General features: G+C 37.8%; 1 protein-coding gene across 2 annotated transcripts in view; it reads right to left on the minus strand.

The window, feature by feature from the left end:
- The window catches only part of RORB (RAR related orphan receptor B), a 192416-nt gene that overhangs the window by 42626 nt on the left and 121794 nt on the right, over positions 1 to 27996 (minus strand). For both annotated transcript variants that reach the window (XM_036261145.1, XM_036261144.1), the window contains exons 2-3: positions 17972 to 18057; positions 7093 to 7234 (exon numbers count right to left, since the gene is read on the minus strand). In XM_036261145.1, coding sequence (XP_036117038.1) covers positions 7093 to 7234; positions 17972 to 18057 — 228 coding nt within the window. The remainder of the gene's footprint in view (positions 1 to 7092; positions 7235 to 17971; positions 18058 to 27996) is intronic.

Below are 27996 nucleotides of genomic sequence, written 5' to 3' on the forward strand. Positions count from 1 at the left end.
CCTGAGGATATTTTTCTATTTTATCTTCAGATATAGTGGGAGAGAAAGAGAGAGAAAGAGAAACATTGACGTGAGAGGGACACATTGACTGGTTGCCTCCTGCTTGACCCCAACCAGGGCTGGGAATGAACTGCACCCGAGGTATGTTTGCTTGACCAGAATCAAACCTGAGACTCTTTGGTTTGTGGGCCAATGCTCTAACCATTGAGCCAAACTGGCCAGGGCCTTTCTTGTTCTTTTTACTTGTGGGGAAAAAAATCATTAAAAAAAACAAAACAAAACAAAAAACCTACCTAATAGTACCTATTAGAATGTCAACCCAAACTAACTTTTAACTTCTTCTCCTAAGCATTAGGATAATTGGATTGTCAGGACCTTCTTATTTCACTATTTTCTAAATAAGGTGTTGGGTAAGAACAAGGATGTGGGGCAGGGTGACAAACACAATTTTTTTTTTAATCCTCACCTGAGGATATTTTTTTATTTATCTGAGATAGAGTGGCAAGGAGGGAGAGAGAGGGAGAGGGGGAGAGAGAGAGAAACATTTATGTGAGAGAGACACATCAACTGATTGCCTCCTGCACGACCCCCACCAGGACCAGGGACAAACCGGAACCGAGGTTCGTATCCTTGACCGAAATCGAACCTGCAACTCTTTGGTCCACAGGCCAACACTCTACCTTTGAGTCAAATCCGCCAGGGCAGACAAACACAATTTTAAGTAAACCACATCATTTGCCTTCAGGTGGCCTTTGGGGTCAATGAAAAGGATCTTTGGAAAGCAGCAATTCTGTGCATTCGGTGGCCAGCAAGTGAGCAGTATTCCCATCACCTGTTGGTGTTGGGAGCTCAGAGAATATAGAAAGAATAAAGTGGAAACAAGACACAGGTTCAATCCTGATTCAGTCATTAGGGCTGATGACAATAACTTCTGAGAATAACTAAAAGGTGAAGTGCTTAAGAACTCTCCAGTGTGAGGGGCCCACAGAAGAGATTCCCCCTGTGACAGAGCTGCTGTTTCAACCCCAGTGTTGCTTCTGTGTTCATTTTCTCCTTCCGTTGGTTACAGAACTACCACATTTTATCTACGCATCAGCCGTTCAGAATGGGGACTGCATTTCCCAGCCTGTCACTGCCCGGGTGGCTATAGGATTAAGTTGTGGGCAATTGCATACCCCTCTGGGTGTCGGGCATGCCCTTTCCTCCTTCCTGACTGCTGGACTGTGGATGTGAGGGGTAGACTGAGAGTAGCCCAAACTCTTCCTATTTCTTCGTAATCCTTCTGCAAAGCCTGCATTCTTGCTTTCCGATGCTGCCTAAGCCGGAAAACAAAGTGGTAATGATCTAGTAACTTTTCTGAGTGAAGAAAAGTGATCTGGTGAATTCAGACCAAACTCCTCTTTCCACCTCAACTGTTGTTTCTGCAGGGCCTTAAATCATTTAGCATTGTATTTAACTTGTTTGTAGAGACACTGTTATTGTCAGACTCTGTTTCTCAAGGACACATGTATTGGCTTACTAATTGCTGTGATATTTGTAGTTTGTCCATGGACAGAATTTTATAGTAACTATAGTAACTTTTAGGGAAAGTGTACCTTTATATTATATCTTATAAATAATTTACTACATATAATCCTCTAGTGAAAAAGACGTTTTTGTATAAGAAAAAATAAACCATGATAATTTTGATTCAGAACCACCCCCACCGCACTAAGAAAGTATGTGATATGCTTCTTTATTTGCTGACCCTCTGTTTGTTGTATCCATGAAGGCTTAGAACAGCTCTTTGTTACAAGCTATGGTGGTGAACACCAAATTTGCATCTATTGCTATAGATTAAGATGTTCGTTTCTGCTCGAGTATACTTTAGGAGAATTACTTTCTGATTTACTTTAGGAGAATAGTTTTGCATTTGTTAGTTTAAAATGTATAGGGAGAAAAAAATGGATGATGAGAAACTTCTAACATAAAGACAGAAATGCAGTATCTCTTTTTAAACTCCTTTCCATTCAAACCTTGTTTTAGATTTCTACACACTCTCTGTTTTGGTGAAATATACACTGTGGTGGGTTGCTTTTGTTAATGACCCTGATTTCTCTTACCTACTTCCATGTTCTTCCCTATGTAAACTGGCAGGACCCTTCCATCTGTGTGGGCATTATTCCCCCACCCCTTGATGCAGGGTCATGAGGTCTGCTCTGGGCCAATGGGATAGTGACAGATGGGACACAAACAGGAGCTTCCAAAGTGCTTGTGGGATTGAGTATCTCACCATGGAAAGGACATGCCTAGCCTAGCGTGCTGGAGGACAAGATCGATGAGGTAGAGCCCAGCCACCTCAGTCATTCTGGACAAATCCATGTATATTCAGTAGAGGCACAGACTGACCAGCAGCTGATGGCAGATAAATGAATGAGCCCAGTCAAGACCCTATAGTTAACAATTTTAGGTTTAGAATTCTGCCGTTTACCATAGATCTCAAAATCAAAGCTAACAATGTCAAATAAGTATGCTGTCAAGACCTGTGCCCTGGTGAATATCTGAAAACTCAGTGGTGAATAATTATACCTTTCCTAAGAAATTAACTTATCAGGTCACTGAGCAAACAGATATTTTCAGAGAAGCAACTTACATCCCTACTACCTTTTGGAATTATCAGGCTTCATCCTAAATCACGGACTTTACTGACAATTACTATAATACTCTTTTAGAATGAATTTTCCCTTTATTTCAGAAATACTGATAAACCAGTGTTTCAGTTTTATGTCCCTTCCTATAATAGTAGTGACATATTTGGGAAAAATTACAGTACACGGCAAAAATAAACCTTCTAAACTTTCCTAACATATAAATAATTCCTTGTCACTATTTGTAAATATATACATTTATTGTATTCATAGGCCTATTTCAACAAAGGCTGTATTACTATTATTTTCAAATGTTAGCATTCTTCCTTCCACTAACCATTAATCAGAATGGCACATATTTTAAGTGTTTGCCCCTCTCAAACTTGAATTATTCTGTTAATGAGATTCACTTGAGTGTAGAGGCAGTCTCTTGTTAAACTGCTAGCACTCAAAGAAACTAGCACAATTCTGTATACATTGCAAGTGCTTTATAAATATTCAGTGATAGTGGTATTTGCTCATGATAAGCTCTTAACCCTCATTTTGATCCCACATGAGCCAAGAACAATTTTATGGAATATATCAGAAATCTTTTCATATTTATTTGGATTGTGTGATGCTAAATGGAATGAAAGTTTTTAGAGTAGGTTTCCGGGATCCCCAGTAGGGGGCATGCAGGAAGCAGCCAATCGATGTTTTCCTCTCCTCCTCCCTTCCTCTCTCTCTAAAATCTAAAAGTCAACAAAACCATTAAAAAAAAAAAAGAAAGTTTGTAGAGTAACAATGAAACACTGCTTCTTCAAAGACTTGCACTTACTACCACATGGTAATTAGACACTTGTTTTTGGGGTCAAGATAACCCAATTGTAGAACTATTATCAATGACTTTCCATAGTCATTTTGGCAATTATTCTCTCTTACTGTTTTTGGTTGTAAAGCTTTCTATGTTTATGTCATGCTGCTTACCAAGGAAACTGGTCTTAATTTTATGCTTAAATTTCAAGGATGTTCCTTTTTTATAGTGTTCTGAGCTTTGTTTTTTTAAAAAAATCCAATTCAACCTACTCAACCCTATTCATAATTTAAAAATATTCTCTCTCCTCCTCCTCAAGTATCATCTACCAGAACTTCCTAGGGTGATGAAATGTTCTCCATGCCTTCCAACATGATAGCCACAAGCACATGTGGCTATCGAGCCCTTGAAATATAACTGGTATGACTAGTTAAAATGAAAATGAATTTTAAACTTCATTTAATTTTACTTACATTTAAATTTAAACAGTGACACTTGAGCACCATATTGGATAATACTGTTCTGAATAAGAAGCCTGCTCTGTGAAGCCTGTCTTTGCAGGGCAGCTTCTATTGCTTCATAGAGACATGTCATTAAGGGGGGCGTTTATGTGATTACTACAAGGTAGATGTCATGTTTTTTTCTTTGGAGCCCAGTAACTTTCTACTGATGCCCAACATTTTTCTATTTTTTGTTTGTTTGTTTGTAGTAGTACAGTTGGAAACAGTTTACATTGAAGATTCCCGGAACTAACATTTTTGGAGTCCAGTAAAAAAAAGAAAGAAGATGGTGGAGAAAATGCAGAGGGCATATATATGCTATCAGTTCACACCCACAGATACATGCATACCTTCACCTTATACACATAAACACATGTGTATGCATTCCAAGTGGATTTGATTTTTGAGTCTTTGCCTAAGCTCAATTTGAGCAAATTTGTTCTTGCCGAGTTTTGTTGTCTGTTCATAAATGTGCCTGGCTAATAACCCATGATAGAAGTGACAATTCAGGAAAGAATGAAAGTCCAGTGATTTCAGCTGTTATATCAAACCATTTACTAGTAGCCACGTTGTTTCAGTGACTACATACGATGAAGCAAGCGTCCTTGGAGTCAGGCATAATTGACAGAGAGAAAATGCAAATATCAGAATGAAGATGCTACTTCATGCCTGAGGGAAGGTCATGGAATGCATGCAGAGAGAAGTTGGGCATGAGGGCATTTTACCCTGGCTACTGGTACTATTGCTAAAGTACTTTGAAAATATTTGTTTAATTAGTGGAAGGTAGTTATAATAAATTAGTGGCAGGAGAAACACCACCTCTCATTCTGGAGTCCTTAGTAGACATAGCTAATCAACCATAATTTTAGGGCTTTCCAGTTCTTTAATATCACATATTAGGCATTACTTATCAATAGGAGATAAAACTAATTCAGTTTCCCTGGTGTTAGTATAATTTATTTGGTGTGAGGTACCCTTTATAACCAAAGTTCAGACCAAACTTCCTCTATATAACAGAAACAGAGATTTTTTTCCCTTAGAGAGAATCATATTTCTTTTTTTCTGCTGGAGCCCCTTCTCCTCATTCCCAACCACCACTCTTATCCTTGAACATTTCTCTACATCAGTTTGACGTAAGACATGCTCAGAAGGAATTCTGGAAGATGTCCCTGGCAGCCTCAGGATGGTCTCTGAACCGAATATTAAGGTCATTATCCTTAATCTCCAGTACCATCAGACACTGTATTGCTTTTACTTGCATAGCCATTTGTATTCTGCAGTAAATTTCTCCCCCCTTGAGAATAGATTGTGGCTCTATACATTGAGTAACACCCCTCTCCATTTCTTTTATATCAAGGGATTCAAATAATCCTCTAGATTTGTGGGCTGATGTGGGCTGCCTGAGACCATATGCCCATCCTTTGCCCATGATTCTGTTCACCAGCATAGATCCACAAGACCTGCACTTCCAAAAGAGGTTATTTCCTTTTATTACAGGAAGAAATAACAAAGACAGATACCCCATGGCTTATTTATTTTGCTCAGTTATTAATGGGGCTTTTCAGATATTGCCAATTAATATGCTGCCTCCATATGGTAGAAACAATGTACAAAATAATCAACTCAAATTCCCATAACATTTACTATGTAAATCTTGAAAACCACTTAACCCCCATTCTCCACTTTCTCCACTCTACTTATATGGAAATACACAGTGCTATGTTTACCCTAGGAGTACGTTTATGTAGTTAGTAAATCAAGCAAAACAAACAAACAAAAAACAAATAAACAAGCAAAAAGATCAGTTAGGTAATAAATAGAAAAGTTTTGGAAACTTACATTTCTGTACCTTTAGAAGCTACCTGTAAACTAAAAGGCTCAAGATCAGATTCTTTTTGGTCAAATTTATCTTATAGGTGTACTTTTGTGCAAGACAAGTTTAGGTGATTGAGAATTAGAGAAAAGGTGAACAAAAATTCAAGATACAACTATTTGGAGAATGCAAGCTAAAAATTAAGTAGTTTATGTGCTTAGCTATCAAGACCAATATGGAGTTGACTTTATTCAAATAACTAAAAGGCCCACATCTAATTTAATTACTCATAAAATCCCTTTATAGCAGGATAGAGTACATGCCAATTATCCAATTTTTAAAAAATCTGGAAGCGTTTCTTTTCTTTTTTGGGGGGGTGGGGGTGGGGTGGGTCTGCACCACCTTGAATTTTATTACAGTGCTTCATATAAAGAGAATAAGTATCAGGGGCACTGCCTGTGTCTTAGGTCTTAGGTAAGAAAATGCCATGGTCATTAAACAAACATTTAGGTACCTGCTTTCAAAATGAGACTCCAAGAATATAGGGAGAATAAGACAGACATGGTCCCAAGGCTCAGGACTGCTCACAATCTGATGCAGGAATGCTGTGGCCCATGTCAGTGGGGACATAATTAGTTTAGGTGAATGCTTAAAAATAGAGAAAAAGCTAGATAAAATTCTTTTATTTTATTTCTTTTTTATTAATCTAAGAAGTTCAGTTGTTAAGTCAGGCCATGCACTTGAGTTGGGCTTGAAGGTGGAGTGCACACTTGAGTCATATTCTGAGGACACTACCTACACAACCCTTCTAAGACTTGGACTGCTGCTATAGCATCTACATCATGACTCAGAATAGTCTACATCCTTATCTGAGTAGCTGTGACAGGCCAATGGAACTCTGGGCTTCCTATAGAAGCACATTCTGTTCCTTAGCGTCTCCACATACTAAGCAACTTGTGCACCAGTCAGACGTACCCAGTGACCAAAGTTTCCATTTTCCTAGGACTTCCCAATTTGAGCTTTGAAAATCTCATGTTCCAGGAAACCAATCCCTCATTTGCAGGAAAACTTGGATAGGTGGTCACCTTCCATTCTAGGCCTACGTGGCTGTCTCCTAACTTAGTTTGCACAGGTTGCCCCACGAGCTACAGTAAAGTCTTTCCTTTCTTCCTATTTAATAGACAATACTGTATTTTTATATGTTCTTACTTTTCCTCTTAATGCATTACCAACACATGCTTTTTTGTTCTTTTTATTTCTAATTCCCTTTGTTTAGAATTCTTCCAGTGGCTTAAACAGACTCCAGCAAAACATCTATTTGAAAGCCTTCATGTAAGAAATAGAAAGGCTGTGCCTTACCATCTCTTGACATTCCTAGGGCAAGACACTTCTGCAGTCGGCAGTGTTGGCAACGGTTTCTGTTGGTTCTGTCAATTAAACAGTTTCTCTGCCTTGGGCAGGAGTAAGAGGCATTGTTCTGCTGGCTCCTCCTAAAGAATCCCTAGAGGGAAAAAAGAATGGGAGGGAGATATATTTATAAGAATGGAAACAGAGACCATTAATATATATGTTTATTACATTTTCTACAGTGAACATAACTGAGTTTAATTTCTTAAATTCTGTGGGCACCTCTCCTTGGATAGCTTATGGATGTTTCTCCAGGGAAAACATGTACTATCTACAGAGATATGAAGGTATCATTCATTCATTCATTCATTCATTCAGAGTTTAATATTTAAAATTCTCTGGATACCTCTCCACCTCTCCTTGGATAGCTTATGGATGTTTCCACTAGGGAAAATATATACTATCTACAGAGATGTGAAGGTCTTCATTCATTCATTCAGTGTTTGCTAAAAACATTTGTGGACTATACTGTTTTATGCAAAAAAAAAAAAAAAAAAAAAACCAGACCAGAGTTCCTGCCTCAAAGAGAAGTGGGAAAGGAGTGGCAGAGGAAAGTGTCACTGCTAAGCCAAATATGAAAAAAATTGATGGGGACAATAACACAAGCTTATGTCAAGTGCTGTGGGGTGAGGGATTGGGGTATTGGTCACAAGGGCAGTACTGAGGGGTTTGGGCTCCATAGGTGCTGCTATCTTCCTAGTTTCTAAGATGCTTTTTTTTTTTCCCCATTTGAAAATTTTTTAATTTGCCCAGAATGCATCTGGAAGGTTGTTTTTAAAATCAATGATGTATCTTGTAATCAGCCACATTTTTGAATAAGAAAATAATATAAACTGTTCAACAAAAAAATGAGGAAACCCGGAGAGGGAGCTAAAAACAGCAGAACACCAACATCCACAGGGAAAATTTGGCAGGCTCCAAAGCCCACTGTGATTGCCACAGTGGTGAAAAAAAGAAACAAAAGCCAAATGAAAGAACAAGAGGCCTCTACTGAAGATGAGATAAATGTGGAGCAGTTAAGCAAGTTAACAGAGCTAGAATTCAGAGCCATGATCTTGAGGAAGCTCAACAGCATAAGTAAGAACATCAACACCATGAGTAAAGACATAGAAATGTTGAAAATCAACCAATTGGAAATTAAACACCAGCAAGAAGAAATGAAGAATGACATATCAGAAATAAAGAACACATTGGAAGGTCTAAACAGCAGAGTAGAGAAAGCTGAGGACCGGATCAGTGAATTAGAAGACAGGGTAGAAAAAAATTAACCAATCAGAAAACCAAAAGGAAAAACAATGAAAAAACAGGAAGACAGGTTAAGAGAACTGTGGAACTACTGGAAACATAATAATATTTGCATCATAGGAGTCCCAGAAGAAGAAGAAAATGAGCAAGGGTTAGAGAATATATTTGAAGAAATAGTGACAGAAAACTTTCCTAATTTGGTGAAGGAAGAAAGCATTCAAGTTCAAGAAGCACAGAGAGCCCCAAGTAAGAAGAACCCAAACAGGTTCACACCAAGACACACAGTAATTAAAATGCCCAAAATTAAAGACACAGAGAATCCTAAAGGCAGCAAGAGATAAGCAACAGGCTACCTACAAAAGAAACCCCATAAGGCTCTCAGCTGACATCTAAACAGAAATACTACAGGCCAAAAGGGAGTGGCATGAAGTAATCAAGGTCATGAAAAACAAGGATCTGAATCCAAGACTACTCTACCCAGCAAGGCTATCATTCAAAATAAAAGGTCAAATAAAGAACTTCTCAGACAACAAAAGGCTAAGGGAATATATTAACACCAAACCAGCATTGTAAGATATGCTAAAAGGACTGCTGTAATTAGTGGAAGAAATAGGAAGAAAAATAGAACCACACTAAACAAAAATGGCAATAAATAAGTACATATCAACAATCACCTTAAATGTAAATGGACTGAATGCCCCGATAAAAAGTCACAGAGTAGATGATTGGATAAGAAAGCATGACTCATCTATATGTTGTTTACAAAAGACCCACCTCAAAATAAAAGACTCACATAGGTTGAAAGTGAAGGGATGGAAAAAAATCTTCCAAGCAAATGAAAAGGAAAAAAAGGCTGGGGTAGCAATTCTCATATCTGATAAAATAGATTTCAAAATGAAGGCCATAACTAGAGACAAAGAAGGCCACTACATAATATTGAAAGGATCTATCCAACAGGAAGATATAACCTTGATAAACATATATGCACCCAATATAGGAGCACCAAAATATATTAAAAATCTTCTGGAGGACTTCCAAGGAGAAATCGACAACAATACAATCATAGCAGGGGACTTCAACACCCCTTTGACACCACTGGATACATTCTCTAGACAAAAAATTAGCAAGGAAACAGAGACTCTAAATGAAGCACTAGAGCAAATGGATTTAATAGATATCTACAGAGAATTACACCCCAAAACTACAGAATTCACATTCTTCTCAAGTGTACATGGGACATTCTCAAAGATAGACCACATGATAGGACACAAACTAAATCTCTACAAGTTCAAGAAGATTGAAATCATATCAAGCATCTTCTCAGATCACAATGGCATGAAACTAGAAATGAATTGCAACAAAAACATACAAAGACATCTGAACACATGGAGGCTAAATAGCATGTTATTAAACAATGAATGGGTTACTGAGGAGCTCAAGGAAGAAATTAAAAACTTCCTGGAAACCAATGAAAATGAACACACAACAACACAAAATCCATGGGATGCAGCGAAAGCAGTTCTGAGAGGGAAGTTCATAGCACTACAGGCCTACCTCAAGAAACAAGGGAAATTTCGAATAGACTATTTAACCTCACAACTTAAAGAATTAGAAAGCAAACAAAAAGAAAACCCCAGAGAAAGTAGAAGGAAGGAAATAGTAAAGATCAGAGCAGAAATAAATGACATAGAGACAAAAAAAAAAAAACAAAAAACAATTCAAAGGATCAATGAAACAAAGAGCTGGTTTTTCAAAAAGATAAACAAGATTGATAGACCCTTAGCTAGACTCACCAACAAACAAAGAGAGAGAACCCAAATACACAAAATCAGAAATGAAAGAGGAGAAGTAACAACTGACACCACAGAAATACAAACGATTGTTAACAACTACTGTGAACAATTATATGGCAACGAATTCGACAATCTAAGTGAAATGGACAAATTTCTAGAAACATATAGTTTTCCAAAACTGGACTAGGAAGAGATCGAAAACATAAACAGACCAATAACAACTAAGGAAATTGAATAGGTAATCAAGACTCTCCCAGCAAACAAAAGCCCAGGCCTGGATGGATTCATGGGGGAGTGTTACCGAACATTCAAAAAAGAACTAACACCCATTCTCCTCAAACTACTTCAAAAAATTCAAGAAGAAGGAAGACTTCCAAACTCATTAATGAGGCCAGCATTATTCTAATTCCAAAGCCAGAAAAAGACACTACAAAGAAAGAAAACTACAGGCCAATATCTCTGATGAACATAGACGCCAAAATCCTGAACAAAATGCTAGCAACGAATCCAGCAATACATCAAAAAAATTATTCACCATGATTAAGTGTGATTCATCCCAGGGATGCAAGGCTGGTATAATATTCGCAAATCAATAAATGTGATTCACCACATAAATAAAATGAAGAATAAAAACCACATGATCTTATCAATAGATGCTGAGAAAGCATTTGACAAAATCCAGCATCCATTTCTGATAAAAATGCTCAGCAATGTGGGAATAGAGGGATCATATCTTGACATAATAAAGGCCATATATGAAAGACCTACAGCCAACATCATATTCAATGGGCAGAAACTAAAAGCATTTCCCTTAAGAACAGGAACAAGACAGGGATGCCCACTTTCACCACTCTTATTTAATATAGTACTGGAAGTCTTAGCCACAGCAATCAAACATGAAGCAAAAACAAAAGGGATCCAAATTGGAAAGGAGGAATTGAAACTGTCATTATTTGCAGATGACATGATATTATACATAGAAAACCCTAAAGATTCCATACAAAAAATCTACTAGACTTAATAAATGAATTTGGCAAAGTAGCAGGATACAAATCAATGGCATTCTTATACACCAATGATGAACTTACACAAAGAGAAACTGAAAAAACAATCTAATTTACCATTGCAGCAAAAAAATTAAGAGACCTAGGAATAAACTTAACCAAAGAAGTAAAGGACCTATTTGCAGAAAACTACAGGATATTGAAAAAAGAAACAGAGAAAGATATAAAAAAGTGGAAGCACATACCTTGTTTGTGGACTGGAAGAATTAACATCATTAAAATGTCCATATTACCCAAAGCAATCTATAGATTTAATGCAATCCCCATCAAAATACCAATGACATATTTCACAGAACTAGAACAAATACTTCAAAAGTTCATATGAAACCAAAAAAGACCCCGAATAGCCACAGCAATTTTGAAAAAGGAGGACAAAGTAGGTGGGATCACAATTCCAGATATCAGGTTATACTACAAAGCTACTGTAATCAAAACAGCCTGGTACTGGCACAAGAACAGGCAGATAGATCAATGGAACAGAATAGAGAACCCAGAAATGGACCCAAGACATGCTCAATTAATATTTGAAAAAGGAGGCAAGAGCATACAATGGAGTAAAGACAGACTCTTTAATAAATGGTGCTGGGAAAATTGGACAGCTACATGCAAAAAAATGAAACTAGACCATCAACTTACATCATACACAAAAATAAACCAAAATGGATAAAAGACTTAAATGTGACCCGTGAATCCATAAAATTTCTAGAAGGAAATGTAGGCAACAAAATTTTGGACATCATACCCAGCAGAATTTTCACTGATACATCATGTAAGGCAACAGAAACAAAGGAAAAAATGAACACATGGGACTACATCAAACTCAAAAGCTTCTGCACAGCAAAAGAAACCTACTGTATGGGAGAGCATCATTGCCAATGATGCATCAGATAAGGGGTTAATTTCCAAAATATATAGAGTACTCATACAACTCAACAAAAGGAAGACAAAGAACCCAGTTAAAAAATGGGCAGAGGAACTCAATAGACACATCTCCAAACAGGACATACAAATGGCTAAGAGACATATGAAGAAATGCTCAACATCACTAATCATCAGAGAGATGCAAATTAAAACAACAATGAGGTATCACCTCACACCTGTCAGAATGGACACCATCAACAAATCATTAAACAAGTGTTGGCGAGGGTGTGGAGAAAAGGGGACTCTAGTACATGGCTTGTGGGAATGCAGACTGGTGCAGCCACTATGGAAAACAATATGGTGTTATCTCAAAAAAATTAAAAATCGAACTGCCATTTGACCCAGTGATCCCACTTCTAGGAATATACCCTAAGAAGCCTGAAACACCAATCGGAAAGAATATATGTACCCCTATGTTCATAGCAGCACTATTTACAGTAGCTAAGATCTGGAAACAGCCCAAATGTCCACCAGTAGACAAATGGATAAAAAAGCTGTGGTACATGTACACAATGGAGTACTATGCAGCTGTAAGAAAGAAAGATCTCTTACCCTTTGAGACGACATGGAGGGACCTGGAAAGTATTATCCTAAGCAAAACAAGCCAAGCAGAGAGAGACAAATACCACATGATCTCACTTATTTGTGGAATATAATAAACATAACAGTGTGAGGAATAGGGTAGACCCTGAGATGTGAAAGTAGGATACAGACTGACAACCCTCAGAAGAGAGGGTGGTGGGGAGAGGAAGGAGATAAACCACAGAACTTACATGCACATACGCACAACCAATGGACATGGACAACAAAGCCGGGGTTGAGGTGGGGGGAATGGGGAGGAGGGTGTCAATGGGGTAAAAAGGAGAAACATTTGTAACAAAAATAAAATAAAATAAAAATAGCAAAATAAATAAAAAATAAGCAGCAAGTAAAAGTTGAATTAATACTCTCTGCTTGGCCTCAGGCTATAGTGATATAGGAGGTTTTTTAAAAAATTTATTTTTGTTACAGATGTTTCTCCTTTTTCCCCTGTAGACACCCTCCTTTCTATCCCGCCCCCCACCAAGCACAGTTGTCTATGTCCACTGGTAATGCATACATGCATATAAGTTCTTTTTTAAAAAATCCTCACCCAAAGATATGTTTCCATTTATCTTCAGAGAGAGAGAGAGAGAGAGAGAGAGAGACATTGATGTGAGAGAGACACATTAATTGAATGCCTCCTGCAGAACCCCGACCAGAATCGAACCAGCAACTCTTTGATTCACAGGTTGATGCTCTAACCACTGAGCCAAAACAGCCAGGGCTGATGTAGGAGGTTTTCATGTAAATAAGTTTGGGTCCTTTTGGTATAAAACAAACTGCCATGGACCATATAGTGCCCTCCTGAAAAAAGCCACCCCTGAGTTTATTAATTTGTTAATCTGTGGATACCACTTGCCTTGGTTATCTTACAGAAAACCTTACCAGGAAATAAACATTTTCTCCAAAGATATGAAAGTATCATTCACCTATTTAATCAGTTTCTCTAATCACTCCTTGTTCTTGAATTGCAATTCAGCAAAAGAGCAAAGTGCTATGAACAAAGTAGTGGTCTACAGATTTACCAGGTGAAATTTTAGGGAAAGATAACCCACATTAACATCTTTGCAGGAGGAAAACTAGAAAAGTTCCAGGTGGTCAGCCCAATACCCATCTAGCTGAGGGGCCTGGAACAGGTCACGTGACTCATCAAATAGCTCCTGGGTCTCCTCAACTGTCAACAGGAGATAGAGCGGGGCGGGGACTAGAGTGAGTCTACTAAGGCAATCACCTTGTCCACAAAACTTAATGGTTGCCAAAAGACTTGGTAATCAAGATAAGTAATATTTTAACACAATATGTTACAAATCAACACTATTGCAAAAACTCTCAAGAATTTAAATAAAGACAGGATCAAGATTAGCGATTGTCCTTTGTTTCAGGCTCCCATATGGCTCCACATGGTACTGGAAAGAAAGCTTGGCCGACCTTGTGAAATTTTGTTGAATGAATAGAAGTTTGAAATGGATGTGTGGTCAAATATCTTTTTTTTTTTTCCAATTTAGGAAATTAGCTCCATAGTTACTTAATTTATTTGTGTAGTCACTTATTTCTCAGTTGTTTTCCTTTGTGGGTCACTGTTTTTTTTTTTTATTAATTTATTTTTATTACAGATATTTCTCCTTTCTCCCCTATTAACACCCTCCTTCTGATCCCCCCACCCCGTCCCCAGCATTGTTGTTTATGTCCATTGGTTATGCATACATGCATATAAGTTCTGTGGTTTATCTCTTCCCTCCCCCTGCTACCCTCTCTTTTGAGGTTTGTCAGTCTGTACCCTACTTCTATGCCTCTGGGTCTATTTTGTTCATCAGTTTGATTAATTCATTATATTCCCCAAATAAGTGAGATCATGTGATATTTGTCTTTCTCTGCTTGGCTTGTTTCGCTTAGCATAATACTCTCCAGGTCCCTCCATGTCGTCTCAAAGGATAAGAGATCCTTCTTTCTTACAGCTGCATAGTATTCCATTATGTACTGTACTACAGCTTTTTTATCCACTCTTCTATTGATGGGCTATTGGCTGTTTCCAGATCTTAGTGATTGTAAATAGTGCTACTATGAACATAGAGGTACATATATTCTTTCTGATTGGTGTTTCATAGCCAAGTATTTTTGTAGAGAAAGAGTGCCAACTGGTTTTGTGGTGTAAGCCCCAAGCCATTCAACAAGGACTAGCTTCATCTCTACAAATACATTCGTATTATTTATTTAAGTCACCAGTGGTGGCAGAATGTGACATCTGATTGTCCAGTTCTAACGAATTCATGAAGCTTCTTAAAACAGAGATGAGTTCCAACAAAGCCCCCGGGAATTGAAATAATGTGTTTCAAATACCAGGAAAGCTGCCAGAAAGCATAACCTCCACCCATTGGTACCGATTCAAGATAACTTGGAGTTTACGTTTTAGGAAAGACTTGGGCAGTTTTTAATCTTTAGATATTCTAGTGCCACTTACTTAACAAAAGAATCAACAGAAAAGACTCTTCTCAAGTCATAGCTGCAGCCCTAATTTGAGGCAAATTTGACATTAATTATGAGACATTACTCGCTTATCTGCTCCTCATTATTGTGAATGAGGTTCTTGGCATGAAAAGAAATTCTGTTTCAAATTTTGTTGAATGAATAGAAGTTTGAATACGTGCACAAGCTGAATTGATGTTATTTTAAATGGGTTGTTTATGTTGACTGGAAAACAGTATTATGAAAATTCAGAGGTTGATACTGAATGTGCTGACATTGACATCTTATTATAAACAGAATTTCTTGAGCTTTCTATTTGGGGAAAAACGTAGCATATTTACAACTGGGGGTTTTCCCACAAAATTCAAAAAAGAAACACTGTGGTGTACAATGTCATTTTGACTAAAACCTCAGAGTATGCTTCAAAATAACAGCATGCTTTTTTTGATTGTGGGTTTCTCCGTTAAATAGAAGAGATGACAAGAGCCTAAGCACTTGTTATTGGCTATGACCTGTTGGAATATATTTGTTCAATAGTTTGGAAATGACTGTTTTAATGTTTGGCTCCTTAACATGAACATATCCTCATCTTTTGATATAAGATATTTTTCAACAGAGCTTATGCAGTGAAACAGAACACATCTCTTCTTTGAAACTAGCCTAAAACCCATTTTGTGTGTTTCTGTGTGTGTGTGTGTGTGTGTGTGTGTGTGTGTGTGTATACTATGCAAACTAGACCAGAACTCTTCATGTTGCCCAATAAACTGACACAGTGATAGAAATGCTTTCAATGGAAAGGGTTCTGATTCCAAAATTACTAGTGTTTGTGAAGAAAACTATTTATCTACTTGTCCAGTGGTAGTAATAACTTATTCTGGGAGGGTAAAAAATTGCTGATTTGTCATTTTTCCTTATTGTTCCTTCTGATGAGTTGAAAACATTGCACGAAGGTAGATAACATGCAATTCTTAATTGTGGGTCTTCAGAAGAATGGAATGAAAGGCACATCGCATGACGCTCATGTATGGATTATCGCAAATCACTCCTAAAGCAGGTTAGTATGTTGCTGGGTTAGTACATTAATGTTATTCTCCCCTCTCTGCATCCCTCCCCAACTTTATTTTCATTCACTCCTTTTTCTTTTCTTCCCTTCAGTTTCAATTCCAAGAATCATGCTTTTTTGAGACTATGATAAGACATTGCCAACTTTTCGCACAGCACTACTGCTTGACAGATACAGTGCATTTTGCTTTATTTATATTTGAAAGTCTTAAGATTAAAGGTTGGTTCTTAGAATCTATGATTGTGCTACATCTCTTGCAGTTTACTGACCCTAAATAATGATTTACTCTCGCATTTTTTTTTTAAATCCTCACCCGAGGACATTTTTCCATTTTTTGTTCAGGTAGAGTGGGAGGGAGAGAGAGGAACAGAGAGAGAGAGAAACATCGATGTGAAAGGAACACATCGAGTGGCTGCCACCCGCACAACCGACCAGGGCTGGGGACAAACTGCAACCGAGGTACGCGCCCCTAGCGGGAACCGAACCCGGGTATCTCAGGACCGCAGGCCGACGCTCTAACCGCTGAGCCAAACCGGCCAGGGCTACTCTAGAATTTTTTATAAAAAAATATAGTTGCTCTTATCAGTAACTTGGCCAGCATATCTTTTCTCCCCACTAGACCACAGCTGCATTTCATTTGTTCTGGTTCCACATAGCCCTTTAAAATTTGCTGTAGAAATACTTTTATTTCCCCTTGATATTTATGGTCTTTCACTCTTTCTTTCCTTCTAAGGATTAATTTAAGAAACTTACTGTTAAGTTTAAAATTTCTCTTATTTTAAATCAAGTCTGTGTTAACAACTATTCCCTCAACTTCTTCCCTCCCTCCCTCCCTCCCTCCCTCCCTCCCTTAGTTCCTTCATTCCTTCCTTCCTTCCTTCCTTCCTTCCTTCCTTCCTTCCTTCCTTCCTTCCTTCCTTCCTTCCTTCCCTCTGTCTCTCTCTCTCTCTCTAATCTATCTCAGCTTTGTATTTTAAAAGCACCTTGCAAATAGGAATGAATTTGTTTTAGAAGGATTGGTTGAATCTGTCCTGGAGGGGAATATGGATCCAAGAATAAGAAAACCTGTGTATTGACCATGTTTCCTCACTAACTAGAACAGTGACATTGGCCAAACGACATAATCTTGTTTATACCTCAGGACCTCATTGAAAAATGAGGAGGTTGGGCAGATGCTTTTTAATTAATTTAGAGATTACCTGGTCTACTTCTAAGATTTCATGCTTCCAGTTTTTTGTTTTTTTTACATTTTTCTGGAATATGAGAATGAAGGATGGCCATATGCACATAGCAACTGTTACTTTGACTTCTTACTCAAGCAAATAAATAAATAATAATCTTTATTTTAACCTTTAGTTCCTTCATATAGTAGTAAATACCCTGGAGTTTGCTGGAGACAATACTGTTAAAAAAGGAAGAATCAGCATTTATATCTCTGTAAATGTGAATAATTCAAGCTTTTCTACAACAAGCCATTTTAAGCATCTGCTGACCCGTTAGATAATAGCAAAAGGGTGAAAGGCCAAGGCATGGAAAACCCACCCACCCACCCATCAAGCAAGAATTCCCGGATGTCAGCAGCCAGCACAGGGATCCTATAGCGGGGCTTCTTTACAAAGGTCACCCCAGGCGTCCTGAGGCGCACAGACGCCTGAGGCAAACACGGATGCTGTGGGCAGTGCGGTGTTAAAGTCCCATACCTTGCAGCCTTCACACGTGATGACTCCGTAGTGAATCCCGGAGGACTTATCGCCACAAATTTTGCATGGTATCACTTCAATTTGTGCTGAAAAGGGAAAACAGACATTTTGAGCTCACAGAGTTATCGTCTTAGGTTCACACCCCTCCCTCCCTCTCCGCTGCTCTCTGCCAGGACCTGAGTGTTTAAAGACACTGGGGTGGGGGTGGGGGTGTGGGGTGGGGCCATCCACTACTATCTGAATGGCCTCCCTGAGCTGCTTCTAATTGAAAGGGGATCTATCTTGTTTGCTTTCTTTTTCTCAAACTAAATATATACCCAGAGACCAGAAGTTTGGTAAACTCTTGCCTTCACCATTTTCTCCTTTGTAAACTTGACCTTGAAATAATGTGAGTCAGTCCTGGCTGGTTTGGCTCAGGGGTTAGAGTGTCAGCCCTCGGACCAGAGAGTCCCGGGTTCATTCTGGCCAAGGGCAGATACCTCGGTTGTGGTTTGATTCCAGCCCTGGCTGGGGTCATGCCAGAGGCAACGGGTTGGTGTTTCTCTCTCACATCCATGTTTCTCTCTCTCTCTCTCTCCCCTCCCTCCCACTCTATTTGAAGATAAATAGAAAAATATCCTTTGGTGAGGAACAAAAAAAAAGAAATAAGGTGAGTCAAAAAATCCCTGGGACCCGAAGTTTTGGTTTTCTTATTTTGCACTTCAAATGTTATTTCAATAATTTAAAAAATAGGTAAATAAAGCAAAATTGGAGGGGGTGGTGGAGACTTTATACATTATTTAGCTGAGTGTTTACTTGTGAAAATAATGGTGATAAATCAGTCAAATATTTATTGAGCATACTCTATATGTGCAGTAAAATAATAAATGTTGTTGACATAAGATACAATATATTAATGGTATCAGCCATAGAAACATTGATAAAAACGTCAGAAGAGACAAAGTCAACTAAAATACTTATTACACTATTTCTATTTGCTTCTATTCTTTTAGCTTTCAGATTACATGAACTGGTATTTGTTTTCAAAATTTTGTGATTTTGAAAAAATGAGAAATTTGATGTCATTCTATTCTGTTCTGTTCTTGATTCCAGTCCTTAATCTGTTAATGATTAGGGCCATGGCAAAGGTAAAAATTCCTGATCTTATTTTCTGTTTTATAAAGCTTAGCTGACAAACTTCATAGATCTGTGAGGATTAAATGAGATATTTTATGTAGTGCTTTGCAAATAGCAGTTACAAAATGTCAGTCTTCACCTTCATCATCAACATCATTGTTAACTGGTATTTCTAATGCTTTTGGACGAGGAATATGATAAGCCATATTATTATTCCTCTATTAAAAATCTTATTTTAAAAATACCAAATGAATAAAACTATGTTATTTGCATGATTTTTTTAAAGTGATAACCTTTTAAACAGTAAATTCTTTACAATGATTACAAAACTGACTAAAAATCCCAGGTATCCATTGTACAGTCGTTAGGCTTATACAATATTAAGTCAGAGGGTTCTTTGCATTAATTACTCCCCAGGGAGTAACTTATACGTGGGGAGAATCTGCTTCAACAAGTTCTTAATTATAAAATGATCTAACTCTAAAGGAAATGAAAATAGAGGTAATTTGCCCCCTGGGATGCGAGAAGATGTTTTTGAAAGCCACAAAGGTTATCTCACACAACTTCGGAAATACAAATGGAATAAGAAACGATTTGATAAAGCATCTGCATATTTATACATATTTATAATCCTAGCTCAACATGTAATCCTGAAGAACCATAAACATTTATGACAGCATTTTTAAAGAGAAAGAAGCCACTTAAAAGGGCATTATGTGTGTTGATGTGTGTGGAAAGGGATTATCGGTTTGGAAAACCTATGGCCATTTTTACTTATGGCAGAAGAGATCATCAGAGGTTTATTACAGATTAAGACACATTTAAATAATTGAAAGTACTAATTCTTTTCTCTCATTTAAACTGCCTCTGAGCTACAACTTCATAATTCATACTGTGTATTTTATAGAGCACATCTTCAAGACAGTATTTTAGACATGATTGGAACAACAGGTCATGTGACTGCCCCGATATCTGCCTCTTGCCCCTGCACCAGCCATAGTCTCCGGTGCAAGTGGGTTGCAGCACATGCAGATCTGGTGACATGCTATCTAGCATAGTTTCAAACTGAACATCTAGGGAGGACTTGGTGGCTTGGACCTCACCACCTGTTACAATGATGGTGTACAGATAACGAAACTGAGGGGAGAGTTCAACTTGCAAACTTTGGCTGGACTCATGGATCAATTCAAAAATAGCATTCCCTGACAGACCAACACAGAGGAACAGAAATGCTCTGAGAGATGGCTTGAGATAGGCTCCTTTCTCAGTTTTTTTTTATTGCTTTTATCTTCCTCTCACTTATATTTTTCTGTTGGTAATTCTTTGTGGAGACTCCAGTTAAAATTTTATCTAACAATTAATTTTTTTGTTTATAAAAGCGATCAGAAATGTTTTTTTTTTTTTTTGGTAATGATATTTTTACATTGTCAAAGAAAGTCATGAAAGATTTAAAATTAGTTCATGTTTTACCTTCTACTAGAACAATTTTTGAAGTACAATTAATTTAATACCCCATGATTGGCAGGCAGGTCTTATTTAACAGTTACAGAGTAGTCAACATTTGTTGCTTGCTTGAAGATGGCAGCTCTCGCCCCCAGTACCTCCTGAAGGGTTGTCCCCTTCCCATCCTTCCCATCGCACAAAGCCACCAGGTGTTGAGTTCTTTCTGCTTATCAAAATGTACATGTCTTTTGTTCTGCTCCCTTAGAACCGACCCCCTGCTTGTGAAGGCAGACATTAAGTTAGATGAACTAATCTAGGCTAATGAGTTAACTAGAAAATGTATTGCTTTGATCCATCAAAATACCTTAATTTCTAAAAGCAACCATCAGGAATGGAAGTGATAATGGCTGTTCAGGTACCTACTGGTTGGAGAAAACATTTTTACTGTGTGTGCTCTTGTGACTCTCGGTTCCTACCATTTCCTCGCTTACAAACCCAACCTGGCCATTTTTATATTCTGGGCATGCTATGCTCATTGAGGACAGGGTCCAGGTCATATTTCTTTTTTATATTTTCCATGAAGTCCAAAAGATAATTTTTTTTTCTTATCCTCACCCGAGGACATTTTTTCCATTTTTTGTTCAGATAGAGTGGGAGGGAGAGAGAGGAAGAGAGAGAGAGAGAGAGAGAGAGAGAGAGAGAGAGAGAGAAAGAGAGAAATATGGATGTGAAGGGACACATCGAGTGGCTGCCACCCGCAGGACCAACCAGGGCCTGGGACAAACTGCAACTGAGGTACGTGCCCTTAGCGGGAACTGAACCTGGGTCTCTCTGGACTGTAGGCCGGTGCTCTAACCACTGAGCCAAACCGGCCAGGGCCAAAAGATAATTTTTATAACTCTTTAAAGCAGTGGTCCTAAAATTGTTTTTCTTTCAGTACAACCAAGAGATTTGACATACTGCCTTTTATAAAAGAAATTTTAAGCAATACTGATTTTCTATCTATAGGTGAGGAGAAAAAAATCAGAATCTTGAGATTGGGGTGGATATATACTTTGGTATAGGCCCCCAGGTAATTCTGCTATGATAGGTCCCCATTGAATATTCAGTGAATCAAGTTATTAAGTAGGAATTCTCTGTATCATGTAAACCATCTGTAAAGAAATAAAACCTGGGACAAGGCTGGAATCTGAAAAAACTAAGAAGTGACCAGTAATTTTCCGTTTCCTGACCTTTGTTTTGGGGTTACACCCGTGGCATTTTCTGCCTACCCCCCCCCCTTTTCCTTAAGGAACATAAGAAGCATCTACCCAGTCTACAATAACTCCCATTCCAGGACACTGGATTTGCCTCTTAGTTTCTGTTTCCCAGAATTTCACAGCTATGCTAAAAGTGGACAGTGCAGCAAACACTCTTAATGTCTTACTAAAGCACAATTTACATATATAAAAACTTCCAATGAAGATGACTATTTTGGTTACAAATCCTTTTGCAGATGGTCTCAGTAGCGCAAGTTGCATCTCTTCTACCCAAATAGCATCCTGTCTATCATTTGTGGCAAATCCAAGTTAAAGTCCCTGTCTGTACTCTTTCCTTCTCTTACTGTCAGACTGATAAGTGTCTACCTCTGTTAGGTATAAAACTTTCTGATGTCACATGACAACAAGCCCAAAGGATGAAGTTAGCATTTCTAAGATCTGATTCCACTGTAACTTTGATTCATCAGAAAATAATCCCAAGACTGGGGTAGGGTGGAAGTCTGGAAAAATGAGACCCTCGGGAAAAAAGTAAGTCTTTGAGCTTTTGCCCTTATATCATGCTATATGGTGATTGTAAAAGATTCCTGATGTTGGATCAGGTTTGTGTTCACGTGTGTCTCATCAGGCACACATCATGTTAATCCCAGCTTTCTGCTTAAATACCAAACATAGACACAAAATTTAGTGCACCCTAATTCCTACTAGAATGCCTTTGCATCTATCAGCATTTGGAGTCTTTCTTTCTTCTCACACTCTTCTCTATCATATTCTGGGTGGAGGTCTTTGTGCGCTCTCTGTTCAGTTCAGTTGATAGCTTCTAAATGACCTAACGATAACATTTATTTTTATGAAAATTTCCTAACCTATGTATCATTGAAAACTAGAGTAAGAAAAAAAATTACTAACCTATGATAATAGCAAAAAATGACCTTTTCAAAGGCATGACTTGTGGGATTATCACGAAGAGAGTCGATTTATATTTTCCTTTGGAACATTAACCTCTGAAATTCTTGCCTGCTCTGACTCCCCAGAAGACTGAAATAGCAGAGAATGTAACCCACAAAGAACAATGACAGTGATTAGGATTAGTATTAGTGGCAATTACTGATAATAAGTTAAATATCTCCTTTGGAAACACAGCAAATCACTTTTATAAGTCATAATGGGTTTAAACTCATCATTTATGAATTAATTCCCATTAAATACCTCTTGTCCTGTCAAAGTTTTAATTATAATGTGGTAATGTGTGTGTGAGATCTACCATCATTCAGGTGGAGAGCAGTTAATGTCTTCCATGACTACTCACAGTGTGGTCTGTAGACTATGTGCCTGCATGATCTGGGAGCATGTTAGAAATGCAGACTATCACGACTTCCTCAGGATCGATGGAATCAGAATTTTCTGTTTAACAAGCTCCCCAGGACATCATTCAAGCTTGAGAAGAACTGTTCTGTGATGCCCAGGTAATTCAGTTGTGGCTACCCTGAGAACGGATGGAATTTTTAATTTCTCTGGCACTAGAGAAAATGAAAACCTTCACAGGATTCTGGAAAAGTAGTTTCCACTATTGTTTTTAGGCATTTGTCTTTTGTTCAAAAGGCATTAAGACAATTAAAGGACTGGTTACAAAAAAAATCTGGTCATTAATTGACAAGGCAGAAGAAAGAGAAGCCAGTGTATTCCCAGAAACATCTTGCATGACTGTAATTAACATCCAGTGTACTGAGTTTTCTTTGTAAATTTAACAGTGGTCAGCTGTGCCTATATCTTCACGTTCTAAAGCCATGTGGCGGTGTGTCCCCCCTCTTCTGTGGACCTGCTCTTGGGGTTGTGGCCACTAGCTCACTCTCTGGATACTCAGTGTGAAAAAGTCTCTATTGAAAAGATTTTTAAAGATAGTTTTTCTATTTTAAAAATTGAATTGCACAATGTTTCCTTTTGATGGAAGTCAGGTCAAGCAATATTGGAAACAGAAATGAACTCATTTCAGCTATCCATGTTAATTCTGGAAATAAAATATTTAGAAAGCTGCCCCTCCTTGTAGGGGCAGATTAGTTAGCAGAGTTGAGTAGTCATCATGCTGCTATTTATCACATTCCTCTCATATCACAGTGCTGTCCTTAGACCTGCTACCAAAGTGTGGTTCCTGTCCAGCAGCATTGGCATTATCTAGGTGCTTGATAGAAGTGCAGGCAAGTTAGGTCCTACCCTAGACAAACATAGGCAGAATCTTCATTGTAACAATGGGTTTGTGATGCATACACACAGTAAAGTTTGAGATCTGGAAGAGAGAAAGGGAAGACATTCTAGAATTTAACTCTCAAGGTGTCTATCCCAAACCCCAACTCTCTGTAAAGAGAACTTTACATAAAAAAGAACACATGTACTCTACTTGATAACTATTTTTTCCATTAAGAAAAGAAGAAAACAGCAGTTATTTTCCTTCATTGAAAACCTTGTCTCTCCTAGTTTCTTAATTTCTCTAGTCTCCATTTAGCTGAAACCTTCAACAGGAAGCTCATGTTTCCGCAGCTCTACCTTCACTGAAGGAGAGTGGGGACGAAGGAACTCCACACACCAGCTCACACACATGATCCAGAATGACCAGGCAGAGTTCATTCCTTTGAGAAAAATGCAAAAAGAGCAAAAAAGCCTCTTTTCAGAAGATGTTAAAAATCAAGTTGCATGAAGAGAAGGAAGAGACAAGTCACAGACTGAAAGAAAATATTGTAAAACACATATCTGGTAAAGGACTGATAGCCACAATATTCGAAGAGGTCTTTAAATTCAAAGAAATGGGCAAAAGCTCAGAACAGACACCTTACCAAAGAAGACATGGATGGCAAATCAGCCTATGAAATGATGCTCAACATGGCATGTCATCAGAGAGTTACAGACTCAAACAACAATAATACCCCTACATACTTATTAGAATGACTATGCTTAAAAAGAACTTGCAGCAGCTAATTCTGGTGAGGTTGCAGAGCAAAAGGAATGCTTACGTGTTGCAGGTGGGAATGCAAAATGGTGCAGCCACTTTGGAAGGCAGTTTGGCAGTTTCTAAATGCCCTTTGGTCTTACCATGTGACACAGCAATTGTGCTCCTCGTTTTTTACCAACTGAGTTGAAAACTCATGTCCACCCAGAAAGCTGCACACAAATGTCTATGGTAACTTTATTCATAATTGCCCCAAACTGGGAAAAAAACAAGATATCCTTCAATAGGTGAGTGGATAAACAAACCATGGTACATCCCAACAATGAAATATTATTCAGTGATAAAAAAGAAATGAGCTATCAAGCCATGAAAAGACATGGAGGAACTTTATATGCATATTGCGAGGTGAAAGAAGCCAGTCTTAACAAGCTATATATTGTATGATTCCAACTGCATGAAATTCAGGAATAGGCAAAACTAAAAGATAGTAAAACAAATCAGCAGTTGCCAGAGATTCCTGAGAGGGAGGTGGGAGAAACAGGTGGAGCACAGAGAACTGCCAGAGTAATGCAACTGTTCTGTTCAATAGTCTATGAATCTGTCAAAATCCATAAGGTACAACATAAAGAATAAACCTTAATGTAGCCTATGCATTATAGTTAATAATGTATTGGTTCATTAATTGTAACAAATAGGTCACACTAAGGCAAGATGTTAATAACAGAAGAAATTGTATGTGTGGGGGTGGGTGGATATATGAAACTCTGCTCAATTAATCTGTAAATCTAAAACTGTACTAAAATTTTATTATTAAAATATTTGATTTACACAAAAGTGCTTCTTGGAGATAATGTGGATGATCTGAGATAAGCCTAGCAAAGACAAGTAAGGAATAGTTTAAAATCAATCAACTCAGCAAACATTTGTTTGTTTTCGGCCACAGAAATATGCCTAACCAAGTTTCTACCTTCAAAATGGATACAATGACTGCACAGTCCCACATAATCTGAATAACCTGAACATAGGGCAGACCCAGATGAGCACTAAATAAATCGGAAAGAGGAAGACATGTATTTCAGCCGAGGTGGTTTTTGAGCCTGGTCTTAGAAACTGAGCAGGACTTCAAGTAATAAATATGTAGGAAGAGGCCAAACTTGAAATTGCTGACTAAAGATTGAAAGAGGAAAATCCAATTATGAGAGTAAAATTTCAGATTAAGCATTCATACGTATTTTGGGGACCCAGTTAATGAGGTTAACTGCCATGCTTTTATCTGTAGTCACACATCAGATTAAACCATATGAAATTGCCACCTTTTATGCAAAGAATTGGCAATTTCGTATGGTTCAACTTAGTATTGCTGTTCACTGTGCTCTAAAATGTGGTTACTAGACTACATTCTTTTTCAAGAATATTTGAAAAGACCAATTAACGAGGATCTACTTGATAAGTATAAAATAAAGCCATTAAATTATACATTTGAAGGGAGATAATTTAAAGGTTGGAACAGGATCACTAATTACACACACACACACACACACGAAAACTCCCAAGTAACTAAAGTTTGGGTAGAAAGCCTACAATATTCCTTCTTATTCTCTTCATTGATAGAAGTGGTAGAGACCATCCCTGAAGTTCTCAGTACTTGTTCAGAAAGTATAAAAATGAGAAAAACATGTCTCTTTCTGTTTGGTGACAAAGAAACACTAAATTTCTTGAAGTGTGTTAAAAAGAGACAAGGTAGGACTACAGGGGACAAAGATATATTCTAAAATATATTGATCAAAATCTAATTTCAATGCCTTTGTACTGGAAAAAAACACCTTGTAAAATAAAGGAATAAACCTACCAGTAGCCTCAGAGACTTCCTTCACCATCAGAGCATCAATGTAGGGAAAACTTTGTGTGAATAGACACTCCAACCTGACATTAGGGAGTTTTCACTTCTGTAGACCATGTTGGACATATGACACCAGTGATCATTGTATAAGAACAGAGATTTTAGGAACTCATTTTGTGGACTGTCTGCAAAAGCTTTGATTTATGTTTTAACATAGACAATGCTACAATATCAAGATATATCACAAGCTTCGTCATTAAGGATTAAATTATTATTATATTTTTGGGTATGTGCCCCTAGCGGAAACTGAACTTGGAACCCTCTGGTCCGCAGGCTGACACTTCAACCCCTGAGCCAAACCGGCCAGGACAAGGATAACATTATTATATCATCTGTGTTCTGCCAGTCTTGTAATTCAGCCCCCATTGCTTCAGCATTGAATCTTGAAATAAAAGGAAATTATAGGATTGAAGAGACCATCTTAATTTTAACTTCATCTTTAGAGAAAAGAATGAGTTCAGAGGTTGGAGAAAGAGATGTCTGGGTTTAGTTCATCCTTACCTAGTTGGTTTTTTAAAAAAACAGGGGATGCACAGAATTTAAAGGGAGGTACTCTCATCTGTACACAACACCAGAAATTATTTTTGGGTAGAAGGATAATTTAAGATGTCACTCCAGAAGCTCTCATAATGTCACCCTATGCTCAACAACACAAGGTCCTATATCGATGCAGGCAAAGGTTTAGCCATCCAACAAATGTGGAATTATTAGTGCACGGCTCCCTCAAAGACTGAAGTGCCTGTTCTGCTGATACTGCACACTCTTCCTAAAGAGATTACCAGCATAATCCTAAATATTATAGGACCCGAGCTATCTTATTTTTGAGCTCATCAGATCCAGCATGCTGCACGTAATCCCTAACAGCTTTATTCAGCGTTTAGGTAAGCTGGTGAAGGGGCTGTATGAACACAATGATGAAGGAACAAGAATAGATACCGCGATTTTCAAGTTCCATTTTAACAAGTTTCATCCTTTTGTACATTCTTTTTCTGCAAGCAGAAAGTTCATAATTATTGATAGTTTATAATAACATTTGCATGGAGATGTTCATCGTCTTGTTTGCTGTGTTTCTTATACATTAATTTCTACCAAAGGCATTTGGATGCTACCAGGTGGACTGAATTAGTAAGAGAAAGTGTTTATTTTGTTTTTGCTTTTTGTCATTTTTTTTTAGAGGTTTGGAGTACTTCTTAAGTAGCAGAGATATTTATTTTTGGGAAAAACAGTAGAGGAAAAAGACAGGTGAAAACCAGAAATTGCTAAGCATAGCGCCAAGTATTCTACTGTAGTAACTTAAAAAAAAGCTGTAGCTTTAATTTAGGGTATTCCTTTTAATTTCCTGAAAATTTAAGAGGTCAGTAAAATATCT

The sequence above is a fragment of the Molossus molossus genome, unplaced genomic scaffold, assembly GCF_014108415.1.
Source record: "Molossus molossus isolate mMolMol1 unplaced genomic scaffold, mMolMol1.p scaffold_m16_p_14, whole genome shotgun sequence".
NCBI classification, from domain to species: Eukaryota; Metazoa; Chordata; class Mammalia; order Chiroptera; family Molossidae; genus Molossus; species Molossus molossus.